The 22344-nt window shown below is 36.2% G+C and overlaps 1 protein-coding gene across 1 annotated transcript in view; it reads right to left on the bottom strand.

Annotated features, from left to right (window-relative positions):
- Window positions 1-22344, bottom strand: part of FOLH1 (folate hydrolase 1) — a 65849-nt gene that overhangs the window by 30690 nt on the left and 12815 nt on the right. Inside the window, exons 4-9 of the mRNA XM_055320837.1 lie at window positions 18890-18991; window positions 11656-11781; window positions 10619-10805; window positions 6805-6898; window positions 386-484; window positions 3-88 (exon numbers count right to left, since the gene is read on the bottom strand). Of these exons, the coding sequence (XP_055176812.1) occupies window positions 3-88; window positions 386-484; window positions 6805-6898; window positions 10619-10805; window positions 11656-11781; window positions 18890-18991 (694 nt within the window). The remainder of the gene's footprint in view (window positions 1-2; window positions 89-385; window positions 485-6804; window positions 6899-10618; window positions 10806-11655; window positions 11782-18889; window positions 18992-22344) is intronic.

Below are 22344 nucleotides of genomic sequence, written 5' to 3'. Positions count from 1 at the left end.
ACCTGGTTCTACTGCTCCTCGGAGAGTTCCAATCACATTGTATATTCTTGTCACTTTGTTGTTAGAATGGATGTGCATCTTGACTTTTCTAATGCAGAAATAGAGGACACATTCTGAAAACACTGGTTAACACTGCCACTCACAATTTTGTTTAACCTTAAGTTTCTAAATGTACACAATGCAAGAATTCCGTTGTCCAGCTGTGCAATACTAATGACGTAACTGTATTCCCCTCTAAAATCTATGGTTTTGTTTCCTGCTGGTACTAGATATATAGTACTTTTCCAGTTATCGCCTATAATTGTTTTTTCTTTTCTTTTTTTTTTTTTTTTTGAGAAAGTTTTTCTCCCCTGAAAGGAAGTTGCAATAAAAATAGTCTCTTAACTGTGTAGAAGAGTTTCCAGTGAAGCCAGGTCCGACATTGTAGGGCACTCGGAGACCTCCTTTCCAGCTGCTGTCTGGTGGTGCTGCCCCGCCCATTTTCCTATTGAACACAAAGTATTATTAGCTGGAGGAAAACTCTGGAGCTAACAGTTAAAAGGTCAATAAGCTTGCTTTCTTGAGTGCCAGCTTGTAACAGCTTCCATGAGTCAGGGAAATGCCATTTACCCCTTACTGCGACTCTTATGAGGTGGGAGCTACTATTACTCTCATTTCAAAGATACGAGGCATGAGGCTTAGAGAGATAGGTAACAGGCCTTAAGTTGTGCTGCTGGTATGAGGTATAGCTGAGGGTTAAATATTTGCTAAGAATCCAGACTTTGCGTTTCCAGCTTCTAACAGAAAGCCAGTTTAAAAGTTCTTTCCAGGGCACTCTCTGAGGAAGAGCTCTGATGTCAAAGCCTAGGATTTTCTATTTTGTCATTTCCCCACTGATCAATATATCCCCATATTGTCATCTATTACAAAGTGCTTTCACAGGTATCTATTAGGGAGCAAAGAAGAGCAAAGGAAAAGATTTCACTTCAATCAACAGGTCCTAAAAGTTTCATGTTTTTTTCTTTTGTAATTTAAAACGGTAAAAGGATTCAGGCAGACCAGCCAGTCTATGCCACTAACCCCAGTTACTTCTCAGCAGGTGACTGAGGAATATAATATGATACTGTTTATGGAACAAAGGGATTCTTGTGGTATACTACAACGTATCTGCCTTTACTCTGTTAAGAGCACTGATGGACTTTTTCGTGATTTGGGCACAGAAACCAAATGTACCCTTGCAAAATTGCAGCAAATAAAGGAATGTGGTTCAAGGGGAAATTAAGAGCATGGCAAGATCAACCTATCTTTTATGATCTGTCATCATAAACCCCCACGCACCCTAGGCTTTACAGTGGAGCACGCTCTGCACCTCCTCCTTTGTTCTGTGCCTACACACAACTGCTGTTCCCTGCCTGCCTATTTGAGGAAATGTGATTAGTTCTACTTGACCTAGAATCTACTGCACACATAATGTTAAAACAATTGATTAGGTTATCTTCGCATAGAAAACTAATTGTAAGTAATATTCTGTTTTAAAATGCTCTATCAGAGAGTAAATGCTTACTTTTTTTCCCTCTCTCACTAAGGAGCTTGGCTAACAATATTTTCAAGTAACATACTATATAAAATTTGTTTTAATAAAATTTCACATAAACTTATAATAAATTGATAATAAAATTTCACATAAAGAGCATCAAGTAACAGCAAGAGGCATTTTACATTGGTAGAAAGCATAATCAGTCAAAACAGCAAACTATTAAATATGCAAAAATATTGCAGAACACAAGTGAAGAAAAATATACCTATCCTTGACTATACATTAAATAATACTATAATGATATATTGTAGGTTAACAATGCTAATGGCTTTTGGTGTGAATGGGTAAAGACAGAAACCTTTTACTGTATACTCTTCTGAATTTTGAACTGTGTAAATGTATTTCCTTTTCAAAATAAAAATATGAAAAACAAAAGAAGGTAAATTCATCATGAATTAAAGTCAATTGTGTATTATAACATAAGGAAGGTAATAGTCCAGAGTCCCACAAAATAATAAAATAAAGAGATGAAATTATAGTGCCCCACAAGGAGAAGTAAGCAGATGACTGGAACAGAATATAATAGCTGTATGTAAGAATCTAATGTATCAATTTAGGAAATATCACACATCTATGGAGAATAGACATATTAGTCAAAAGATGTGGAGATAATAGAGATACAAACTTCTTTAGATACTTACTCGCTCTATAAATAAAACATAGATTCTAAGAAAATTAAAAAGTTGAATATTAAACTTTCAAATCACAAAAAATTCAGGAAATACAAGTAAATTTTGAAAATGTCTCTGAAAAGATTTGATAGTAGATGCTCAATAAATATGTATAAACATTATTGCATTTAAAATCTATGTCTTGGGGATCCCTGGGTGGCTCAGCAGTTTAGTGTCTGCCTTCAGCCCAGGGTGTGATCCTGGGGTCCCAGGATCGAGTCCCACATCAGGCTCCCTGCATGGAGCCTGCTTCTCCCTCTGCCTGTGTCTCTGCCTCTCTCTCGCTCTCTCTGTGTGTGTCTCTCATGAATAAATAAATAAAAATCTTTAAAAATAAATAAAATAAAATCTATATCTTTTTAGCAAATTTATTTTTATTGTTCCATTTGCAAAGATTTTTTTGTCTACAATGCTCAAGATAATGTGTTATACCCACTAAGGAACACAAATATGTATGTGACATGGTGGTTCTACCAAGGAGTTTAGTCAAAAGTTAATTAGAAGATACATATAAAGCCAACTATGATATAAAACAAAGTAAGACAAATGATAGAGCAAGTTCTAAGTAATATAGAAAAAAGAAAGCTAGATTTAGCTTGTGGGATCATGAACAACTTTCTAGAAGTTTTATTTGTTTGAATTTTAAGGGATGTGCTAAGATCTGGGCATGGAAGATGATATGACAAGCATTCCAGATACAAAGTATTTTATAAAGAGGTACAGATGCAGAAAAGTATAGAGCAAGTGTCAGGCATGGTGATTGTTTTGGCTGGGGTATAATATGATTAGGGTACCATGACAGAAGCTTGAGAAGGAAAAGACTGCTTCTGGAAAGATGGATATGTGCTTTACCCTATTCTTCCTGCTAAGTACAACTAAATTCTCTGGACCATATGGACATAGAAAACAAACATTAGGTTCTGAAGGGAGGAGAGAATAGAACAAAACTAGCTTGAGACCTCAGGATACAAAAAAAGACAGTGGTGAGTTCCCTCAGTTTCCTTTTTGGCTTATCTACCCCAGATTTGGAGCTAAAGAAGCTGGCAAGCCAGAAATGTCATGTGGTACATATGGAACACTCTGTCAATAACTGAATACATGTTCTTCTCAAATGCACATGGAACATTCAGTCAGAATAGACTATATATTAGGCTGCGAAATGAGTCTAAATAAATTTAAATGGCTGAGATCATGTAACCTTTTTATTAATTATATAATCTGTTTATTAATCCAACCACAAAAAAAAATTGGCAATCAGTAACAGATGGAATTGTGGAAATATGCAAATATATGTAAATCAGACAGCTGTCTCTTAAATACCCAACAGGTGAAAGAAAAAAATCACAAGACTAATTAGAAAATACTTGGTAATGAATGAAAATGAAGACATAACATATCAAAACTTAGGGGATGCAGCTAAAGCAGTGCTTAGAGAGAAATGTATAGCTGTAAACATCCATATTTAAGAAGTAGAAAGACATTAAATCAATAAACAAGTCTTCTACCTTAAAAAACTGAACAATAAAGGCAGACCAAACTTGTATCCAGCATAAGAAAGAAAATAATAAAGACTGTAACAAAAATAATTAAATACAGAATAGAGGAACAAATAGAAAAAATCCATGACACCAAAAGTTGATTCTTTGACCAGATTAACAAAATTGAAAAATAATAGTCTGACAGATGCTATTATTATTGTCATCATTGTTGGTGTTGCTATCATAATCCTAGTAGTTACCTAGGGAGGCAAATAAAAACCATATAATCACATTCCCTTCTGTATAGATAGGAATCCCTCTCCCCCCAAGTAAATGTGATTTTACTTTACTAAAACTCACATCTCATCAACTTTTTATTGAAATTCTCAGCATTCTTGGGCCATTATATGACTTACATCTCTCTTCATCTTCTCACGTATTTATTAAGAAACTTCCATTTTCGGATGCCTGAGTGGCTCAGTGGTTCAGCATCTGCCTTCGGCTCAGGGCCTGATCTCGGGTCCAGAGATCAAGTCCCACATCAGGCTTCCTGCAAAAAGCCTGCTTCTCCCTCTGCCTATGTCTCTGCCTCTTTCTGTGTGTCTCTCATGAATAAATAAATAAAATCTTAAAAAAAAAGAAACTTCCATTTTATGATGTATCCAACTTGTAGAACACCATCTTTTCTAATTAATACCTACTGCGAAATGGCTAATCGTTTGTGGGCATCTGGGAATTGACTGTCAAGGACTAGGAGCATGCTCCTCACTTAAGTGTGCCAATGTACAAAGGAAGTAAATCTGCGCAGTGAATTTCATAAACAAATTATATGTTCTTTGAAAAAAATTTATAAGACTAAATTCTAGTCGTATAGAATATTTCACAATATCTTAGAAAGTATGGAAGATGAAATAGAAGGGGCTCCCAGCTGGCTCAGTTGGTGGAGCATACAACTCTCCATCTCGGGTTTGTGAGTTTGAGCCCCATGGCAGTGTTGAAATTACAAAAAATAATTTTTTTTAAAGAAATCGAAGTTGTTTTCCTGCTTTTAACATATAAAGATCATCTCCTACTTCCAAGTAAATTGTGCTTCTAAAGTTCATTTTTAATTATGGTGTTTTCAATGCACAATGCACTTTTCCATAGAAGTTATGTTACTAATAGTGATTACATTTACAAGACAGCTTAAAGAAGCTGACTTAAATACATTAGAGGTAAACTGCATTTGTGATTTTTTTCCAATCATGTAATTCTAGCACCCATTTAGGACATAGCCGACGCTGACCTAGTTAATCAGAGCAGTCAAATGGTAGACATAATTAAATATACCTCAAGTCGATTCCATATGATCTTTCCTTCTTTCCCTCCATGCATTCCATTTCTACTTACAAAGATATTACAGGTTCATTTTTAAAGAAAACTTTTGCATAATTGAGATCACTCTCTCTCTCTAAAAACTTAATATCTATCTTTAGACATATCTGTATGTATCTAGATATATAGATAAATCTGCTATTTTCACTTAGTAGCATAAATGTGTTTCCATATCTCTAAACATTCTCATACAACATATATTTTAATGGCTCCATGCACTATCACAGCCAGTGATGTATTTGGCTACTTACCAATTATTGAAGATTTGTGTTATTTGTAGTTTTTCACTACTATAAATAATGTTACAATCACTTTATCTTTTAAATATCATGAATATTTAGACTTTATTTATAAAGATGCTTAAACATACACGTAGTCCATGACACCCTCAAAGGTTGTGCCTGGATCCTGAATTCTAACCCATGTGGTAATGCTAAGAGCCCAAAAATAAGAGACCAAGGTGCTATTCCTTAATCTGCCATTAAATGGGACAGATCCCTCCACTTCTCTGAATGTCAGCTTCCTAAACTGTAAAAGGAGGGCATTGAATTAGGTCATAAAAAGTCTTAAAAAATAAAAAAAATATATAAAAAGTCTTCTTATGGAGGGGGCACCTGGGTGGCTCAGTGGTTGAGCGTCTGCCTTCCACTCAGGTCATGATCCCACGTCCTGGGATCAAGTCCCACATTGGGCTCCCCATGGGGAGCCTGCTTCTCATTCTGCCTTTGTCTCTGCCTCTCTCTCTCTCTCTCTCTCTCTGTCTCTCATGAATAAATAAAGAAAATCTTAAAAAAAAAAGGCTTCTTATGGAGGCTGGAGTAAAATGATTAAGAATACTTTAAACTCAAATAAGAAAAGTTACTAACAAGCCAGACGCTTCCCTCACAATTCTACTGACAGAGAAGACATCCTCTCTCCTTTCCAAAGGAGACTGGACAAGAAGGGACATGCAGATGGGAGAATGCTGGGCAGGAGAGGGGGAGGGTTCAAATGTCAGGAAAGCAGAGGGGGAAGAGGAATAGAGGTGGAAATAAAATGGGATTGCTTTCACAGTGTATTATCTGAGGTTACCCAAGTCGTAACCAACATGAGGATTAGATGAGTAAGAGATTTCTTAGGGGAAAAGCCTGTGAGAGAAATAGTGAGGGTTTAGGGGGAGTGGGGAGGCAAGGATGATAAAGCCAACAGACTGCAATACAGGTCTCATGTAGGGTAAAGGAGAAAGGGAAGGAAGAAAAGGGTGGTGGGTGGTGGCATCGAGCTGGGCAAGCCTGCTGTGGTATCCTGAACCAAAGTCTCCCATGAGAGGAGCTCTGTGCCTTCCAGTAATGGGCCTATTTTAATGTTCCTGCTGCAACCAATCATTGGTTGGGAACACCTTTGGGAAGCATGGCCTTTACACAAACAGGGTGGTGGATTTCAAAGCACAGTAGCTCGAGCCACAGATCACTCATGCCCTGGGCAGTTGGAGAAGTGAAAGTCTCATTTTCATGACACACATTGGATACCACTATGTAATGCAAATTCCAGAACAGAACCACTATTCTTTAAAATGGTGATAAAATTGTAGGTTCTACCATCTAAGGGAATTTCAGCATTTCTGAATACTGACAAAATATTCAGATGTTGAATATTGCCAATAGTTGAAGACTGCCAGTAAAGGAAAATACTCAAACAGCCATCTGTTTGCTTCTTACAAACTTACTCCAGGAGTTTCTGTGCATCATCGTATCCAATTGGATGAACAGGAATACTCGGAAGACCAACAGCCTCTGTGACTTCACGTCTATAAGCATACTCTGAAAAAGAGGTGAATGTATGTTAGTAAAAATTTAGTCCCTTTCAAAAGTTTTTCTGTACATCACCTTAAACACATCCTTATACCTCACTGACTATAACCGTTAAAATAAAAAGTTTCAAATGTTAGTGAGAATGTGGGGCAACTGAAACTCTCCTACATTCCTTGCAAAAGTATAAAACTATTCAGTCACTTTGGATAATTCTTTCAAAAACTAAGGTTAAACAGAATTGTGCACTCAGACACAGCAATTACTTCCCTAAGTATTTCCTCAAGGAAGAGAAAAATATATGTCCACAAAAAGACGTGTACAAGTTGTTCATAGCAGCTGAATTTGGGCAGCCAAACACAGGACATAGTGCAAATGTCTGTCAACAAGAGCAGGAATAAACAATCTGGTGCAGCACATATTCTAAATTTGGAACAATACAGAGATTAGCCTGGACGTTGTGCAAAGATAACACACAAATTAATGCAGCATTCCATTTAAAAACAAACCAACAATCTGTAGTATATGCACAGAGTAGAATTCTACTTAGCAATAAAGAGGAACAAACTACTAGTACACACAATAATACCGATAAATCTCAAACCATTATACTGAATAAAAGCAGCAAAGTACAAAAGTATATACACTAGGGGTACCTGGGTTGTTCAGTTAAGCATCTGCCTTAGGCTCAGGTCATGATCTCAGGGTCCTGGGATGGAGCCCTGCACAGGCTGGCTCTGTGCTCCACAGAGTCTGCTTCTCCCCCTCTCTCTGCCCCCACCCCTGCTCATGCTCTAATAAATAAAAACTTAAAAAAAAAAAAGAATACACATTGATTCCATGTATATGAAGTTCAAAAGCAAATTAATGGTGAGAGATATCAGAATGGTTCATCAGAAAAAGGAGCAAAGGGAACTTTCTGGAGTCATGAAAATGTCCAGTATTATTTTGAGTGATACAGATATATGCAATTTAAAATTTTATTGAACTCAATTCTTAAGATCTGTCACTTTATTATATGTAAACTATTTCTTTTTTTTATACATTTTTTTTAATTTTTATTTATTTATGATAGTCACACAGAGAGCGAGAGAGAGAGAGAGAGAGAGAGAGAGAGAGAGGCAGAGACACAGGCAGAGGGAGAAGCAGGCTCCATGTACCGGGAGCCCGACGTGGGATTCGATCCCGGGTCTCCAGGATCGCGCCCTGGGCCAAAGGCAGGCGCCAAACCGCTGCGCCACCCAGGGATCCCTGTAAACTATTTCAAAATAAAAACATACTGTCATTTCTTCAGATTTAAAAAATATGAGTGATTTTTCCTTTTTTTTCTCCAAATTTTAAATTATTTAATAAGAACTTTAGGTGATTGCAAAAGCATTTTTTATGAGTAAAAAATCCCACATAATGATATGTGATGTGGAATTTATTTAAAAATTTTCCTAAGTGACAACAAAAAATGGAAGAAAAGAGATGAAACAAGATTGATAAAATGTTGGTAATTGTCTATTTTTTGTATGTCAGAACTATTCCATAATAAAAAGTAAAGCTAAAAGAAAAAGGAAAGGAAAAAAAGAATAGGACACAAAAGAGAATTCAATAAATGTAAGCCTCATAGGGATACCATTTTCCCCCCAAAATACTACGGTTTAAATTTAAGGATAATCAACAGAAATATCCCAGTTAAGTTCATTTTACGTTCATAATTTTAGCTTTGTAAAACTGAGATTAAGACAAGCTGTATTTTTTTTTAACTTGGGAATAAAGAAGTAAGTGAAGTTCAGGTATATTTATGTGATTTTATTGTAGGATAATATGAATTGTTTAAAAAATCTATGACAGTATACTATAGAGAGTGTACAAAAAGATTTATAAAGCCAAAATACATAAACTTTAAAGGAGTCTACGACTTGACAGAAAAACCAGATGAAGAATAAATAGGAATCTGCCACAGATACTTTGACGGCCTATTTTATACTAGTTATACACCTTAACTAGTTTTAAACCACAAAAATTCAGGAGTGCCTGCGTGGCTCAGTTGGTTAAGCATCTGCCTTTGGCTCAGGTTATAACCCAAGGGTCCTGGGATTGAGCCCCATATCAGGCTCCTTGCCCCTGTCCCTGCTCGTGCTATTTCTCGCTCTCTTTCAAATAAATAGATAAAAATCCTTAAAACATACATACAAACAACTCAACGATTAACAGATTTTTGTAAATGTTATCAAGTAGCTGAAAACATTCAAAATAAATGGGTTCCCTTTGTTAGTGATCAAACTATAGTTCTACAGGGGAACATTCGGCCTTACACAAGCATGTGCTTTGGGAGCCAGGCTGCCTAAAGAGAAATTCTAAGCCCTCATTTAGTGGTGTGGCGATCTGGGCAGATCATCTTCTTGTCTCCCTTGCCTCCTTTGTCAAGCAGAGAGGCAGTAATACTACAAAGCCAGTAGCTCTTAATACATGTAAGAGCGGTCATTCAGGAAACACCCCTAGAAAGCTATCACTATTGTGTTTATACAGCAAAGATGCAATAAGCATTTTTTGGACTTGGTATTTTATTTCTTTATTTTTCTCAAAAGATTTTATTTGTTTACGGTGGGGGGCAGGGAGAGGGGCAGAGGGAGATGGAGACAGAGAATCTCAATCAGACTCCGTGCTGAGCGCACAGCCAGATATAGGGCGTGATCTCACAGTCATGAGATCACGATATGAGCTGAAATCAAGAGTCAGACACATGACTGACTGAGCCACCCAGGCACCCCTGGACTCTATATTTTAAGTGTGCCATTTCGGGGGTTTATAAATTTCTTTCGTGCTATTCCTTATTGCTATTTCCAACTAGGAAATCCAAAATCTATAAAAACCATAGATTTGGAGGGAATTTACTTGGCATCAAAACCTGATCTAGGAACGCCTGATCAGACGCAGTTGAGCGTCTGCCTTCGACTCAGGGCGTGGTCCTGGAGTCCCGGGATTGAGTCCCACATCCGGCTTCTTGCATGGAACCTGCTTCTCCCTCTGTCTGTGTCTCTGCCTCTCTCTCTCTCAGTCTGTGTCTCTCATGAATAAATAAATAAAATCTTTAAAAACAAAAACAAAAACCTGATATAATGCAAACTCATTTGACAGAAAAATCTAACTTGAGCAGATATGTGGTTATTCATACTGTTTATCATTTATTATTTACCTCTGTTAGTACGATTATTCATAAATTTTATAGCAAAAATATTTACATACCTTCTTCCTGTATTATATCCCAGCCTCTAGGGTGTTAGGCAATATATGGTATATGCACCATGTTACTTTTTTTAATATTAATTTTTTAAAGGGATTTTATTTATTTGACAGAGAAGGAGAGAGAGAACAAGCAGGGGAAAGTCAGACAGAGGGAGAAGAAAAAGTAGCCTCCCCACGGAGCAGGAAGCCCAAAGTGGGGCTTGATCCCAGGACCTTGGGATCATGACCTGAGCGGAAAGCAGACACTTAACTGACTGAGCCACCAGCTGCCAGCATCATGTTACTATTAAATATCTGAATTCTAAAACCCATCAGGCACAAGGGTTCCAAATAAGAGATAAGGGACCTAATCCAATAATTTTCAGGGTTTGAAACTCTAACTTACTTCTTAGAGGCAAAGAGAATTTTAAAAAGATATACTTCATTTGGAAATCCCTTAATAAAATCACTTCAAAATGTTTTTAAGTTTCTTGTGATGATTAAGGCCTGACCACTTACCATTTGCTGGGTATCCAGGTGTGAGAGGGTCCCCTGCACCATTAAGATTTAAGATATTCCCACGCTGGACTCCGCCACCAGGAAGATTCCAACCATCTGGATAGGACTTCACCCCAGGAGCAAAGTAATCAGCAGGATCTGAATATAGAATGACTCCTTTGGCCCCTGCCAGCTGGGCGTTTTTAACCTGGAAAGCACAGTGTGTTTCTTATTTCAGATTGGTTGTTCCAGATTTGATAATATCAATTTTTTTTTGAAATTACACTTAAATGAATAGCCAAACTTTATTCCAATCTTTAATCATTAGACCTACAACAAAGGACATCTCACAGAGAACTGGCTTTCCTTTTTCCTACTTCAAATTCTAAAAATGGGTTTCTAGAAAAAAATAAAATAAAATAAAATAAAATAAAATAAAATAAAATAAAATAAAATAAAATAAAATGAGTTTCTGGGGATGGATCATCCCTCAGAGCCTGAGATTTGGAAAATGTCCATAATACTGATAGCAAGTACTTGCTGTTTCTTCCACTAGTCTCGAAGCACAAGAAGCAAGTAATTAAACTCCACAGGCCAGACTGAAATTTAAGTTCTCACAAAAGAGAAAAAAATTAACAGATCAAGTGATAGTAATTTTTAAAAACTGCTATGTATAATTTGGTTTCTCTGATTACCTATAATAACAATTCACATTAAAATTTAATTTAGTACATATTTTCAAAGACAATATTGAAAACAAAGATACTGATAGCAACAACAAATCCAATGAATGCTTCTATGTAGACTACACACATGATTTGTAAGTGTGGAGAAATCTGTTCTGTTCTCCCTGAATTTCTACATTCATCCAAACACCACTGGCCCAATTTAAAGCCCCTGTCTATACACTAGTAAATGTGTCCTTCCCATAACGTGGGCATGTCAAGGATAAGAGAGGATCATGGTTCTCAGAAAGTTTTATGGGTGTGTTTCTACACATGTAAAGATATGAAATGATTTTTTATATTTAGAAAAATGGAAAAAGAAATTATTTTTACCTTATTTCCTCTAAAAATCTTCCCATATCTCGCAATCACAATCTTCCCAGAGCAATTGATCTTCAGGTCCCTCTCTAGTTTAAAGAAGTCTTCAGTCTGTGCATAGTTAACATACACTAGATCACCCTGTTGAGATCAGGAATGATTTAGTATAAGTAATATGTAATACAAGGAGGTTTCTCTGCTGGAGGATTGTTTCACATCTTTGAATGAGGGAAGAGGCAAGAAGGTGCAAGAGGGTCAGAAAAACATGAGCTTCACAGAATAGATTCAAGGGAGAAATGAACTTGAATTCAGGCAATTGGCTGAGTTAGAGATGTTATGAATTTAATAGTAAGCTTTGTTTATATGCCTCTACTAGAGTGGCTCTAATGCCATGGAAGTGTTTTCTCCCAAAATTTATATGTATATACAGTGCGGCATACAGTTTGAAGGGGTCCAGGCACTCTAGGTTAAGAAACCCTTGACAAGAACTTTGTTCTCTTAGAAGTATTCACAAATGGGTCTCCATAACTACCAGGTAAGGAAGAAAGGTCAGGTAATATAATGGCTTTACGGCTCTGGTTTCATATTATTATTAGTATGACCATGTGCAAGTCTCATAACATCTCTGAGTCTCAGTACTCTCATTTGCAAATGACCTGATGGATTAGACCAGTGTTCTCCAGTTTTTTCTTACCGACTTCCTTAAATTAATTTTGAAAAGCAACATCCTCCTTCATATATTTACTTAATATCTAAAATTGCTTATCATACCCTTACGTTGCTACAACAAATGCAATTGCCAGCATATTATAAGTACAGATATTTTGAAAAGCAATTGTACATCACGTTTGTATGTATCCAAAGGAATACACACTCTATACTGATTTATTCTTCAACATCATCCATTTAAAAAATACAGGAAGACACTCTTCAGTCAGAATTGTATCATCCTTTTTCTCTTTGAGCTTCTATTTTGTCCACCTTTCCCCAGAGAATTGTACTCTAAAGTAAAATATATTTATCCTGGACATTGGGATGTGCTGCCCAGATTCGCCTTGAGTGAAGACATTCTCACTCCCGCTGCAAGGAAGGCTCTCTGCAGACAGCCTTGAGTTCCCAAGCCTCTTCAGGAATTGCTTCAGCTACAGACAACCACCCTGCTCAAAGTCATGCCCCTTTCTAGGATGACACACAGTCCATGATTGATGCATGTGGGAGTATAAAGCCTTCGACATTTTAGTCCAGCCCAAGACAGTTCTGAAGGGCTCTACTGACTCCAGAGCTGCCCTTCAGGTCAGCTGAGGCGGTCTCTAAACTGGCAGTGAGAGTCACTGTTCCCTCTGCTCAATCCAGCTGCCCTTCCCTCCTCTGACACAAACTACTGATCCCAAGAGAACATTTCTTAATTAACATCTAGCATGCTACATTCCATTTCAACTTCTGTCACCTAGAAACTGGGAATGCTTGGAAGTCTTTTCTTGATCACTGCCAAACTTACCTTGATTAAGAATATATATAAATTCACACACACACTCACACACATATATGTGTGTGTATATGTGTATGTGTATATGTATGTGTGTAAATATTTGTGTGTGTAAATATTTGTGTGTGTGTATATATATATGTGTATATATTTGTGCGTGTGTGTATATATATACACATATATAATTTTGAATGTTCTACGATGTCTTGTGACCGGATGTATGCACTAAGAAAATGTTTTAGGAGTAAGCTAATTATTAGTAGTATCAAACTGAGTCTGACAACGTTACAAATGTGTGTAAATAATGCCAAAGCATAAAATTTTACTTGAACTATATCTCTTAATGTTATCAGATATTAAAACATTAGGTCATTGCATGAATAAATTATAGCTAGAATGAGACACGACTCCACATTAGTTCTATTCACATTTCTTGCTTTTAGACATAATTTCTGAGAAACTGAGATGGGAACGAAAGAAGTTTTGTTATGGAATTTTCACTAAGTAACTTAATCTCCTTCCAAGTTACAACACCCAAATCACACACTGATCTATTATCCAAGTTAATTCTAATGATGTCAGCTAGACACTCAATTAGGCTCATCTGATTTTGTCTAATTGCAAACCATCTGACTTGCCAAATCACTTGTTGCCCAGCTGTTAGAATCTTTCACTATTGTCTCTTTTTCCAGAACTTCAGAGATTTTTATGACTCAGAGATATGCTTCCTATTGTTTTAGGATGGATGAGAGATGTCTTTCATTTGAGGATAATGATTATAAACAAGGAAGTGGGGACAAAGTACCAGCAGGACCTGACCATGGGCTAGTTCTCAATCCAATGTAACTGTAAACTGAGAAACTGGCAGAGGAAACTGATTTCTTTAAAATGATCTCATATCTCCCTTTGGAAACTCTTCACCCCTCCTAGTTTGAAGTCCCTATGCTGGACAACTTTTTGTATCCTATAATTTTATTTTATTTTTATTGTTTCCCTATGTAGCTAATTTCTCATAGCATGTTCACAACAAATTTATGACAGATACCAAAATAAAGTTGTTTCTAAGCTACTTCTGGGATTCTTTTGACAAACTTGTTGAAAATGTATCCTTATGGACTCCACAGTGTTCTACAAACTAGGGATTCAGCAAATCCCCGTCCTTGGAGGAACTTACATTCATGTGAAATGCAGGTAGATAAGATAATAATAAAAGCAATAACTACGTAAATTATACAGTATATTAAAAAGCGATAAGTGCTGTAGAAAATTTTTTCAAGGTTGAAGAGGCAAAGAGTAAATTAGTACATGGGTGCATGCAATTTTAAATGAAAAGAGGAAAAGTCTCCTGAGAAGGTGGCATTTGAATCTTTGCTTCAGTAAAGGGATTACTTTTTGCTCTTATATTTCTTCCTCAAGCAATAATACTTAGTTCTTCTATTTCTTCCTCAAGGAATCCAATATTAATGCAATATTAATGACAGCACTGTATGTCCAATTTATAATTGTCAGGCCTCTCTGGAGCTCACTATCATTCTGTGACTAGAGTTATTAACCAATCTGATTTCAGCAAATTTCGTTTTAGTATCAAATTTCAAATTTTAGTATCGAAATTTCAAATTTCGCTTGAAATTTATACCTAATTCAATATCACTAACTTTGGGATGACCACATCCTTAAATACATGTAAATTGTGGCTATATGTCGATAAAGCTGCAATCCTCACAAAACAAATTATGATGGAGAAAGGATTGGAGAAGACATTAGTTGAAACATGACAGTATACTTTGAAAATGAAAACAAGCGTGACTGATATTCCTCTGGTCACTTCACAAACACAAGTTGTCACTGTCACTTAGAAAAAAGCTTTGTGGGCAGCCCGGGTGGCTCAGTGGTTTAGCGCCACCTTCGGCCCAGGGCATGGTCCTGGAGACCTGGGATGGAGTCCCATGTCGGGTTCCCTGCATGGAGCCTGTTTCTCCCTCTGCCTGTGTCTCTGCACCGCCCTCCCCTCTCTGTGTGTGTGTGTCTCTCATGAATAAATAAATAAAATCTTTAAAAAAAAGAAGAAAAAGCTTTGTTCTCAGACAATGACCTTCTTGTAAAGTTTACACTGTACCATTGTTCTATGACTGGGAATAAATACAATCTTGCACTGCCAGCTTAGAATTTTCCATTTCTTGCAAGCTTCCATCTTCCTGCTCTTGTTAATTGAAACCAAACTGGGAGGCCAGGCCAGTGGCTCCCAAAGTATGGTTCTTAAAACCTCAGAATCCGTGTCACCTATGGTCTTGTTAGACATGAACTATCAAGACCTACCAAAACTCAAGGGAATGGGAACTAGAACTGGTGTTTTACATGTCTTATGGGTAATTGTGGTACACAATGAAATTTGAGAACCAGTAGATTAGATTTTTATAAGACCTTGTCAAATTGTTCATTTCAAATAGCCTAAAGCAGAGTCCAGTATTTCACACTCCAGAAAATTCAGATGTAGATCCAAAGCTTACTTAGAGTGAATTATCTTAAGCATACAGACAGACAGACATAACTTTAAAAAGAATTAATGTTGCACTGGCTGAGTAACAGGTGATCCAGGGAAGAACATCCACCAACAAACTCATCCAATATTCGACACAAACAAGAATCTTATGCAGAATCACAGGCTCTATTTTCCCATTAATCTAGAAGAGTTTAAGTGCACTTGAAAGAAATGAGTTAATAATCTCTATGACTCTTATGAGTAGAATAATTCTGTTAAGGTCCAAAAATTATTTGGGGATTTCAATTGATTATATATTAAAGCCACAAACTAATGTGGGTAAAATTTTCTCCATATAGCATTGTGTCTTCTCATCTAGAAATGTAATCTGTTTCTTTATACATAACATTTTCGCTGCTCAATAAATTTCACAGTGTTCTTCAACAACTTCACATTCATTGAAGACGTCTAAAGCATACTTTAAATTTTATGACTATTTTTTTAAAGATTTTATTTATTTATTCATGAGAGACACCAAGAAAGGCAGAGACACAAGCAGAGGGAGAAGCAGGCTCCCTGCAGGGAGCCTGATGTGGGACTCGATCCCAGAACCCCAGGTTCATGCCCTGAGGCAGACGCTTGACCACTAAGCCACCAGATGCCCCTTTTAGAACTATTGTAAATTATATTGTTTTGTTATATTTCATGTTATTATACACTATTTGCCCATATATACTTAAATCCAATCTGATAATATTAATGCTATTTTTAAATAATGATGTATTAGTATTTTTTGTATGTTTTGGTTTTTCAGATATATCACCATAAATAACAAAAAGGATTAATAAAGAAGACCCAAATACAAAAGCATAAGGAGAATAATTGGGCAATATTAAAATTAAAGATATCTTTTTAATAAAGGGGAGCTTGGAGCACCTGGGTGGTTCAGTCAGTTAACCATCTGCTTTAGGCTCAGGTTGTGACACCAGGATCCTGGGATCAAGCCCCACATCTGCCTTCCTGTCCTCTTCCTTTCCCTCTGCCTCTCCCCCTGTTTGTGTTATAAATAAATAAATAAATAAATAAATAAATAAATAAATAAATAAAGAGAAGCTTAGATAACATGAACAAATGGGTGAAAATTAGGAGAAGGTATCTGTAATATTTAAACAATATGAAATAAATAATTAAAACATTTAAGAAACCCTTAAATTTAGTAAGAAAAAGGCTAAAAATTCAACAGGAAAATGAGAAGATTATACTTAGACATTGCACAGAATAAACCCCGGAATGGCTAATAAATAAATGTTTAGAGATGAGCAACCTCACTTGTAACAACAAAAAGGAATATATGCATTGCTAGGGACATAAATACGTTGGGCAGGGGGAGAGGAATGAGATTGAGAATAAGGATGAGAGATGAAAGGAAGAGAAAATAAAGTAAGGATCATACATGGGCCCATGAAGGTAAGGAACCTTAATCTGCAAAATAAGTCTAAGTGACCACAGTACGCCTGAGATCTAAAATATACTATCTCAGGGCACCTGGGTGGCTCAGTCAGTTGAGCATCTGCTTTCAGCTCAGGTCATGATCCCAGGGTCCTGGGATAGAGCCCTGTGTTGGGTTTCCCAGTCAGTGGGAAGTCTGCTTCTCCCGCTCCCTCTGCCTGCTGCTCCTTCTGCTTATGTGCCCTCTCTCTCACATTCACTCTCTCTCGCTGTCAAATAAATACATAAAATCTTTAAAAAAAATAAAATAAACTATCTCATTTCCATTTTTATATGTCTCATTCCTATCCCATGTTATAATTATGAGATAGTTATGATTGCAAGCATTCTATTCATGTGCTAAATTTCAGAAAGAATTTTTCTAATATATCATTAAGATGTAAAACCATTCATCTGAAGTAAATTTCATACAACTAACAGAAGATACTCCTTCATTCTAAGTTTGTGAGTTTTTAAATTATAAATAAGTTAATAAATCCCATACATTTGAAAATAAAAATGGTATTTTTTCTCTTATTTATTAAAAATATGGCACTGCCTGATATTAAATCATCCTTATGTTGTTGCAATAAATCCTAATTGGTGAAGACAGATTTTAAGATACTCATTCTAAAAACACATTTTTTACTTTGAATGTTTCCAATAAGAGTCTTCTATTGAGGGGACAACTGGGTGGCTCAGCGGTTGGGCATCTGCCTTTAGCTCAGGGCATGATCCCAGGATCCAGGATCGAGTCCTATATCAGGCTCCTTGCAGGGGCCCTGCTTCTCCCTGTGCCTGTGTCTCTGCCTCTCTCTCTCTCTCTCTCTCTCTCTCTCTCTCTCTCTCTGTCTCTCATGAATATATAAAGAGACTTCTATTGAGTGATGCTTCAATATACCTATGGATTAACAACTTCTTGTAAATATATCCCAGGCACTTCAACCCAATACATCCAAAATTGAATTTACTTACTATCAAATATTATAATAGGAGAACAACTTTTAAAAAGATACTAATATATTATATCCAACTCTTTCAAATGTAGCTTTCTTATAAAAAACAAAGTACTGGGCAAGAATCTGGGGACTAACCACAGAATTTCAGATGATAATTATGCTTTATGATAACACTGCTTTATAGACTAGACCACACAAAATTTTCTAGAATGGATATTCATACTCTTCATTTGAAAATGGCGACAATACTCTGATGCAAATTCTTTGAAAACTAATCAGTGCTATGCAACAGTAATAATTAATGCAGCATTCTCATACAATGGAAATTATTTCTTTGGCAATAAAAAAACGAAATAAAAGTTAAAACGTGAATCTCACAGATTCTACACTTAGTGAAAGAAACTAGACAAATGATTACATGCTGTACAATTCTATCAATATGAATTTTTTTAATAGGCAAAACTAATCAATGGTAAAAAAAAAAAACTAAAAGGATTGCCCAGCAGGGGGCAAGAGGTGTGGTACCGACTGAGAAAGGGCACAAAGGTACTTTCTGAAGTGATAATATTCTGTGTGTTAAGAGATTTGGATCACACGGGTATATACATCTATCAGAAGTCAATAAATGTACATTTTGGATTTATGCATCTTATTGTAGTAAATTTTATCTTTAAAAACTGTTGATAAAACTAATAAATAGTCTTTTCCTCATTAAGAACTGTGTAAAAGGGGTAAATTTGGATTATATCAAAAATTTCATTATAACTGTTTAATTATTGCCTGAATGTATGAGGGGGTTCTGTTTGTGATTTTTATTTTATTGCATTGCACTTTTACCTCTGGCATTCCTTGCGGAGAGAAGGCATTAAAAGGTGGCACAACATCTGAAACATTTTCATATCCTGGAGGAGGTGGTTCAAATAACGATGAGTTGAAAATCTAGAAAAACAAAATATTATACTTAAAACTAAGTCAGGTAAAGTTTAATTACTACCATCAAACAAGGAAAAGTGTGCATTATCATTTTTGTCAGTAGAAGGTTTTGTGTTTTGTATTCTGAAAGTACATATCAAATATTCAGCACTGTGCTAGAAGCTTGTGATGATTTCATGAGAAGACTAAGCCCCAGACCCAGAGAGGATCTACAAAGCAGCAGGTTTTGATGTAGGATGAAAAAAAATCTTTTTTGTAGGACGAAAATTTTAACACCCAAATAAAAAGTAGTATTGTATTGTAATCTTAGTCTCTTTTAATACTGTTAATTATTTAGCAACAAATTAAACACTAAATTCACTTCCATAAAAAAAAAAATTACATTTTGGAGTGATCCATACCAAATAGTATCTAGATACCCAGAGCAACGTTCACCCTGAAAAGAACTAAAACTGCTGAACTAAATATAATTTTTTTAAATGTATCATCAAATCGGGGGGGGGGTAAGGAATACTCAAAAGTCAAAAGAATGACATGAAAACAGGGGCCGTGATCGTATAGTGGTTAGTACTCTGCGTTGTGAAAACAGGAAGACTGAGAAAACTGAGAGACTGCTCTAAAGTCTGCCTTTGCCTTAGTTGGACCCATTAGAGCCAAAGGAGAGGCACAGAAGTTTAAAGTCTAGACTGACCAGTTCAAATAATGGAGTCTAATAAGACCCCCTTGCATGAAGCTGGGTCTCTGAAGAACAACTCCTTCAGGATTAAGAATACTCTAGAGACAAACCCATTGGATGTCTATGTGAGGACCTGTAAAAGGAGAGAACAGAGGGGTGCCTGGGTAGTTGAGTGGACATCTGACTCTTGGTTTTAGCTCAGGTCCTGGCCTTGGGGTTGTGGGATTGGGCCCCACGTCAGGCTCCGCCCTCAGCATGGAGTCTGCTTGAGACTCTCCCTCTCTCTCTCTGCCCTCCCCTCCCTCACATGCAGGCATATGCACTCTGTCTTTCAAAAAGAAAAAAAGAAAGAAAAGAAAAGAAATCAAAAGAAAAGAAAAGAAAGAAAAATGAACAACACATTTTCTACCTAAAATTACCAGTTTGGAGCCAACAGATATTCACTTAAAACAAAGAATATCTCTAAAGGATATCATTCAACAAAACAAAACCTCTAAAGGAAGCTCTAAGTTGATTCAAGGGCTGCTAAGCAAGGTATCATGTGGAAAAAACAAATATACTGTAAAAAGCAAGTATTATTCAAATTGAAAAGAACAAGATTGAATTAGATTTATGGGCATAAATTGGTGGGGTATGACCAAAGTGAAAGTATTCTAAGATGTTTGTATTGCAGAAATCTTGATTGAATTATGACATTGTTAAGTAGGGATCAGATTTTTTAGTTTCTGAACTACTAAAAAATAAAACTAATAAGGCTAACCACTCCCTTCACCCCCGCCTCCCAAAAAAGGGAAGGGGGAGAAAGAGTGAGAAATCATCATGACAAAGAACATTCTGGAAAGTTACAGACTTTATCTTATTTTTTTCATGTGCAAGTCTGCATGATTTTAATCTTATGGGAAGTAGGGAGGTTTCTTTCTTTTTCTTATCCTTATGTTTGGAAAGCTTCTCTTTGTTTTTAGGCTGTTTTTTATTTTTTTTTTAATGAAGTAGAGGTACAATATGTGCTGGGGGCAGAAATAGAGCCCATACTTTAAAGTTTTGCCAAGTCATTTTGATCTTGGTAAATGTTCAAGTATAGCTTCTCTGCGAGCCCAGGAGTAGGGACACGAAAAGTTGAAAACTTCCTTTATTTTACTACAACCAGGAGTTGATTTTGTAGCTAATTATCTCTATTTCTTAAAAAAAAAAATGCTGTGTTTCAGATTCAGGAGTTATCTATCAACATTGCAACAATTCAACTGTTTTCATCCCTCTGTCCCACCTGCAAATGCACTATCACCCTTTGTACTATCACCATCTCCCAGTGTACTTTAATTATCATGACTATTCAGAGCTGAGCTCTGTGGTGAACTGTAAACTTTTACTCTCCAGCACAACATACACAAGTTCCTTCTTCCACAGGCAATTAATACCACTAGTGGTCTGTGGATTCTACCAGAAATATTTTAAATACATACAGACACAGTATCTTTGTTTATATAGAGATAACATGATGTAGATTGAACTCTATACTGCCTTTTTCTATGTCACAAAAGGTAAAAATAGAAATAGAAATTTGTAAACCAAAGTTATTGTAGTTATACTCTGAATACATAATTTGAGGTTATTTTGGTGAATTTTGGAAAGTTGAGCAATGCTCTCTGGTATATAGTCTACCTTTGATAAAGTCACCCAAAAAAAGTTGTTTCCTTGATCTTATAAATTTCTCCTACTTATTAAAATAACTCATAAACTTGCTCTAAAATCCACTTGTCCAGAGGCTGTAAAATTGAAAATTACCATAGGGGCAAATTGAGACCAACTTGAATGCTCCCTTGGCTGAAAGACTTGCTGATGCAGGGACTTTGTTTCTATATGGATTTCTATTGTACTTTACTACAGTTTCTTTTATAAACTTTCTCAATGATTCAGACAAGTTTTGCACCCTCTGTGGATCACAGAAAAATTATGGGCCATATGGAGTATGTGGGGAATTTTGGAAGGTGGTGGTTGACATGGTTTCATTTTAGGTTCTGTCTGCCTCAGAAAAGGAAAATATTTGATGCTCTAGTTAATATAATGTCAGCTGACGGTTACTCCTGGTCTCCCATCACTCTTTGTACCACTGCACTGGCCGGGACCATGTAAAATGTTGAAAAGTAGGGATATCCAAACTTGAAGGAAAGGTTTTTAATGTTTCCCCATTAATTTTGATACTTGCGGGACGCCTGGAGTGGCTCAGCGGTTGAGCATCTGCCTTTGTCTCAGGGCATGATCCTGGGGACCTGGGATCGAGTCCCACATTGGGTTCCCCACAGGGAGCCTGCTTCTCCTTCTGCCTGTCTCTGCCTCACTCTCTCTGTCTCTCATGAATAAATAAATAAAATCTTTAAAAAAATTTTTTTATACTTGCTGTGACCTTTATTAGGTGATGTTAATTAACTTCCTTTAAAAAAAAACAAAAAAACAAAAAACTTCCTTTCCAAGTTTACTAAGAGTTCTTGTCATGAAATTTATGTTTCATTTGTTCAACATTTTTTTTGGGGGGTGGGATATTTTTTGAGATAAATATGTAATTTTTCCTTTTCCTAATGATAATGATATTATCCATATATATTCACTACACATTTCACCTGTTTTTTTGCAATTTGCTTGTTGGGTTATAATTTCTAGATCATATCTTGCCTTAAAAAATGAGTTG

The sequence above is a fragment of the Nyctereutes procyonoides genome, unplaced genomic scaffold (genome assembly GCF_905146905.1).
Source record: "Nyctereutes procyonoides isolate TBG_1078 unplaced genomic scaffold, NYPRO_anot_genome, whole genome shotgun sequence".
Taxonomy (NCBI): domain Eukaryota; kingdom Metazoa; phylum Chordata; class Mammalia; order Carnivora; family Canidae; genus Nyctereutes; species Nyctereutes procyonoides.
Note: the sequence above shows the minus strand (reverse complement) of the source record. Positions and strands in the feature narration are given on the sequence as shown.